General features: G+C 53.6%; 2 protein-coding genes across 2 annotated transcripts; both read left to right on the plus strand.

Moving 5' to 3' along the window:
* Positions 1-192: 192 nt before the first annotated feature.
* Positions 193-672, plus strand: GNI_089140 (putative transmembrane protein; the record flags this gene model as incomplete). Its single annotated transcript, XM_011132472.1, has 1 exon — positions 193-672. The coding sequence occupies one exon, from the start codon at positions 193-195 to the stop codon at positions 670-672; it is 480 nt and encodes a 159-aa protein (XP_011130774.1).
* Positions 673-2,151: 1,479 nt separating this feature from the next.
* On the plus strand, positions 2,152-3,333 carry GNI_089150 (hypothetical protein; the record flags this gene model as incomplete). The annotated part of the gene is made up of 1 exon (XM_011132473.1): positions 2,152-3,333. One exon carries the CDS (start codon positions 2,152-2,154, stop codon positions 3,331-3,333), a length of 1,182 nt encoding a protein of 393 aa, XP_011130775.1.
* Between the last annotated feature and the right edge of the window lie 2,667 nt (positions 3,334-6,000).

A 6,000-nucleotide genomic window follows, 5' to 3' on the forward strand; every position in this document is an offset into this window, starting at 1 on the left:
GCAAACTTTTGTCTAGATAGAAAAACTGTCAACTGCCATTTGTGTTGTTTAAACCTGACGCGCGGGTCATCCTGACAGCAATTTGAGATTGCCGACTGACTGACTGACTGGCACGCTACCCCATGGTATTCCCCCACGTTGTCCTCACCGGGCTTCTTCTGTCCGCCAACCAGACCGGGGAATAAAAAGGTTATGATGACGAGAAGCGATGAGTCCCGAGTGCGGCGAGGTGGGTTTAGTCGCGGAGTTTCGGTGTTGGAACAGAGTGCTGTTGCTGTGGACGATAGTCGGGCGGCGCATTGGTTCCTGGCGGCTCATACGTTGGCGCTAAGTTGTATGGCCCTGGCAGCGCCCTTTGTGCGTCGCGCGATGGTTCCGGGACATACAGGTCCTGACTTTGTCTGGGGCCTTTATGAGGAGCGAGACCCTGGCAAGACCGGTGGACCACGCGACGTAGTACCCGCCCACTACTACCTCTTCTACGCAGCCGCCGCCTTCGCAGCACTCACGCTCCTCCTTAGCGTCGTTTGGACCTGCGCACGCGCTGATGCAGACCAAGAACTCACCCCCAGACCCGTCTCCACACGCACCTCGATCGACGACGACATTGCCGAAGAAATCTTCCTCGACCGAGACCTCAACGCCATCCGCCGAAGACGCCTGCCCTACTAACGCCCTTACAACCTAAAAGGTCGAAACCAGAAAGCTCCCGCGGCCAGTGTGATTTTATGATCTTGACAATCAGCAACTGTTCAATATCATCCGGACATCGGCGGTATATCAGCGGTGGCCATGTGGAGTAAGGCAACTGTCGACGAAGTGGCGGAGTAATAAGTCGGTATGGAGAATGTGCACACACTTTTGCATCCAAGGTTTTGACTTTCCTATCGGAATAACTTTCCCCGTCACTGGGATCGCTGCCTTACTCCACATGACGATGGTACATTGGCTTCCCAGCAGTGCCGGCACGCCCTTAATCTCGCGGGAGAGAGTATTCATGACACCTTGCCTATTGGCCGCAGCTGAATATTTTGTGACCGTCGTATGGAGTAATCCACAAATGTATTTCGTCGTATGGAATGAAGGTCTAGGCACCCGTATTATTGCAACAAGGACTCCAAAAAAATGAACACCAATGCCTAGTATGTTGTACTGACGCATTGTCTTAGCCATGTTAGCCAATATGGGACGAGGATGGTTAACTATTCTGCCGCCGTCCTCGTCCCCCTCTTGTGGAACCGCGTACTGTCCCCTACACTTTCAGCTTTGTCCGGCGGCACGACAGGGCGGGTGTGTTAAGCCGTGATCTTTTGTCTCGCCGATCGTTGGCATGCCGTAGTTCTTTCTGAAAGTCAGGAGCAAGAAAAGTCAGGAGCAAGAAAGGTTGTTTTCTTTTGCGTCCTTGGGGGGTGCGCGCAATGTTTGTTCGCGCAACATAATAAGCCGTCGGGGTCTACGACCGGGGCTCGACGGTCGCTTTGATCCCTGGCTTTATGGGCGTGCGGAGGAGTTGGAGGATTGCTGCCCCTCCAATGACATGTAGTTGAAGATGAAGGTTTCGCGAGGTGGAAAGGTTAAGCTGATCAGACGGCAACGAAGAGGACAATCGAGGCTACGTGGCAGGCAGCGAAGTGGAGATGACAGCTGATTGGCTTGGGATTGTGGTCATGTGAATCGAGTGAGGGCAGTTCGCCGGTCTATGTGTACGTAGACAGATGCACGTCGGCAGACGATGGACACACAGTTGATGAGAGCGCGCGTTGACGGCACCTGAGTAAGATATGGTTCGCAGCCGGACTATCAGGAGACATGTGACTTGATTACGGTTATGACGAGTTCGAGATTTCGACACGCCGCTAGTTTCGGGTTGGTTGAAGTAATGAGAGACGGATAAGAGAGGCCCACGGTTGTCACGGGTACGCCGGATTAGAAAGTGTCCGGTGTGCGGTTGCATGTGAGCGATGGATGGCCCGAGTGGAACGGCTTGATAGCTGTGAGTAATTTCCTATGACGTTGTTAGGAGTGTCGTGGACCCACTGGAGAGATACCCACTGGCAGACGCGATACCGTACTGTAGTGAGTGCTGAATGCACCGCCAGCTCTACGTTTCGTCTCGACCACATGGTTTTTTTTTTTTAACATTGTCTTCGCATGAAGGCTTTAATCTCCGTAAGATTGGATGATGGGGGTGCTGGCATTGTGTTGGTGAGCGGTGTGTGCCGCAGCGACTTCGAGTGCATGACCGATACAGAGGACGGCAACATACTGCACCAGTCCCTGGCGAAAGGGCCGCCCGAGTGGAAGAGTGGAAGCGGTAAGAGCAGAACCTCTTCTGTTCCCAAAGGTTGTATTGACAACGAAGAAGAGAACCTTACAAGCTTGTGGCGAAAACCTTGGTTTGTCACGAGTATCGGAGCTGCAGCGGGCGCAACTGCGCTGTCAGGGTTCCTCTCCTGGTGGTGTCCCGTAGGAGCGGAGGCCGCTCCTACGGCTGACGGTTCCGCAATCAAAAGTTACAGTTCGGCCTCCGAAATTAGAAGGTACTACCAGACCTTGTCAACCAACTGCGATAAAGGTTCGTCTGTGTTCGACTGGATTATGAAGTGTATGCCCGATCCCCTACCGCGACCTGAGCCCAGCATTGATGACATCAACTCATTGATTTCCGGCCATGAGTTGGCCACACTGAGATTACCTTGGGTGGCTTCCAATAAGATGCGCCATGGGGGGAAAATGGAAGCGAGTATGAGGAACGCGACTGTGGACGGTTGGAAAGAGTTCGACTGGTCCTTTTGTGACAAACCCGGCGGCAGGATACTTTGCACGGATCACACTGATCATTACTATGGCGCTCCGTTCAAGTTCGATTTTCCCACTGTCTGGGAGGCGGTTGTCCACATCGCTGACCCTACTCAATGTTCGTTCCAGTACCACAGCTCAGATGAGCAGAAGCGTCTTGCAGCGATTCGTCGCGGAGTGGCCGGTGGAAAATGGGCTGGCATTGACGTAGACAATGCTAGCGAAGATATGCTATACCAACTAGGACTTAAAGTTCTCAGCTTGAGCACCGTCACAGGCAGCGTGACGGAGAATTGCATTGAGGCCCGTGTGGGCCACTACAAGTTTGATGAAGAGGGACCCTGTTACACCACGGAATTTGGGGTCTCTGTACGCGACATGGCACTGTATAACACCGCAATGACAAGAGGCTATGACGCGTCCCAAATCGATTGGCAGTGCTCGCTTTTCGAGGACGAAGAGGACGCGAAACAGAAGCTTGAAGAGTTTTGGAGAACGGAAGTGACCGGGTGGATGCCGGAGGAGCGTGGCTAGTACTGACTGCGATTCATTCCCCAACGTGGAGACGCGGAGACGACATCAAGGGTTCTCCTAGAAAAAGTAATAATTTTTTGTGGGAGATCGTTATGGTCTGGACGGCTCACGTCCCTCCTATCTCAGAAGGAATGTGGAGCTGTGCCCAGGAAGACCATTTGGGCGTGAATCACCTTGGTGTCTCCGGTCCGTTCAGGGACACGGTCTGTTTAGGGACGATGCTGCGAGTCGACGAACACCGCGACGATATCTCCTGGTTGTAGGTCGGTGGGTCTTCCTCCAACGGCTGGCTTCCAAGGAGGGACTCGGTCATTCGCTCTCGGAGCATTTGTTGTTGCACTTACTTACATTCTTATTCCGAGCTAAATAAGGTCATATCCGAGCTACATTATCAAAAACGGGGAGTCTACCAAAAACTACCTCATACAAAAACATGTTTATCGCGGAGTGGGGCGTTACGTCGCGCAGGCGAGCGGCTGCATCTGCCATTAGTTCCCTGTCTCTGATGCCTTCTTGCCATAGGGCCTCGAGTACGCTGTGTAGTTCTTGGTGAGAGAGTGCCGGGAGAAGGTCTGCACGGCATCCAACGTTGGAACGATTTTGGCCATCATATATCAGGTTGCGTGGCCGATGATGACGAGGATATTCCAGTCGGCGTCTCCCATGTGTGTTGGTCCCACGTGGTCGTATCGCGACGTGAATGGCGGCGGCCTTTCCCAGCGTCCCTGCCGGTAGTTCTTGCTGGTGCACTGGCTGTGTCTTCAATCTCGCGCAGATGAGGCACTTTCTGATCATTTTTTCGATGTCCTGGGCACAGCCGGGCCAGTAGTATAGGGCTTGTACCCTCTTGCGCGTCTTGCCCACTCCCAGGTGGCCGCTCGGACCACACAGCTGCGACCTTCTGTAATATCCGGTCCAATAATCTCCTTCGTCGTCGCCGGCGCATCTGCTGAGCCAGTCGACTATGTTGTTGGCGTCGCCGGAGATGATTCGACGGGGAAGTCGTAGCCGCCTAGTGCGAGTGCCCATCCGAAGACCTTGCCCTTGTCCACGCTGGTGAGGTACCGTAGGTTGTTGTGGTCTGTCCTGACCGTGAAGTGCGAGAAGCTGACGTAGTCTCGCCACTTCTCGATGGCCCTTTTGAGCGCGAACAATTCCCGTTCTCTTGTGTCCCAGCGCGACTGCGTGGGGTTGAACTTCTTGCTGTCGAACTCGGTGGGTACCTCGGCGTCTCCTTGCACCTGTTTGAGTTCAGCCCCTAACTCGTTCTCTATGATGTACTTGCCATTGTCGGTGGGGGCATGCAGAGTGACGGTGTTCTGGACGGCCACTCATAGGTCTTGTCCTTCTTCAGCAGGTCGAATAGCGGCGCCTTGATGTGTTAGAACTCGGGGATGAAGGGTCACAGGTAGCCGCACATCCCTAGAAGGCTATGTGGCTCCTTTTTGCTGTTGGGGGCCGGTGCGTTGACGATTGCTCGAGACTTCTTCTCCTAAACCCTTATGCCCGTCTGGCAGACGACGTGCCCGAGGCACTTCACTTGCGCTTGCACACCTGGAAGAGCTTAACAGGACACCGGAACCCCGAGTCGTGGAACCCCGAGTCGTGGAAAGCCCGAATCGTGGAAAGCAGGAAGGCCCGATCGTTAAACCCCATCGAAGCAGGATGACCAACCGGTCAGCGCCGGAGAAGCATCGGAAGGTGATATCGTAGAAGAGTAAACCCACAAGGAGATCGGCACCCGCGCACCAACCAGTTAACTATATTTCATCAATGCTGGGTGACACGCAAGAAGCATCGATGCACAGCGAAGTGTAAGAATCGCCCGAAAGGGTTGGTAGTATCGGGAGGTAGCAGAGTCGCAAATGGATCGACTCATCAAGCTGAAATGAGACGCTTAAGCGACACAAATAAATGTCATACAGAATAAGAGGCTTGTCTGGTCCAGAACAACGTGATAGCGGCGCCCGACTGAAATGCTCGGTTTGGGACTAACTCCTCACCCGCACAAGTTTCAAGAACTTTCCCGCTAGAAAATTAGTTTCAGGCCGACAAAAGATGGTGGTGAGGCTCTCAATCGGTAGAAGCGCTCTGTACGACTATTCGTGTAACCAAGTACTGGAACGGGAGAACAAAGTCGAACTGAACGACCTAGTTCTAATAGCACTGAATCCTAAAGAAGTCTATCGACACGCGGTCACGACAGATAGCTCTGAGAAGATCGTCCCAAAATTGTCCCTACCGCATCCCTACCCGTGTGTCTCCTAACGGCTTTCGGATTACCGCACATAGTCTCCTCGACTGGAGTTCTAAAGAAGTCACCCGCGACCAGGTAAAGAAGATCCAACCACCGAACGATCAAGACCGTCTGGAAGAATGGATACGACTAGTCGCCTCCGACGTTGGCACAACTCGGGAGTACTCAAGACGCGGAAGAGAGCAGCCACCATGTTCTACTGGCCCGGACTCGCGGAGGACGTTGTGAGAGTAGTAAGAGAATGCCTGATATGTGCCCAGACTCGAACGAGAGCTCGGCTGACGCACAACGTGCCGAAGGGGAGTCTGGAGAATCCCAGCGCGATGGACACTGTAACCCTGGATCACGTAGGACCCATGCAGCTAGATGGGCAGAATTGGTGGCTCCTAGTTGCAATGGACCACGCGACG

Source organism: Gregarina niphandrodes, assembly GCF_000223845.1.
Source record: "Gregarina niphandrodes unplaced genomic scaffold scaffold00017, whole genome shotgun sequence".
NCBI lineage: Eukaryota > Apicomplexa > Conoidasida > Eugregarinorida > Gregarinidae > Gregarina > Gregarina niphandrodes.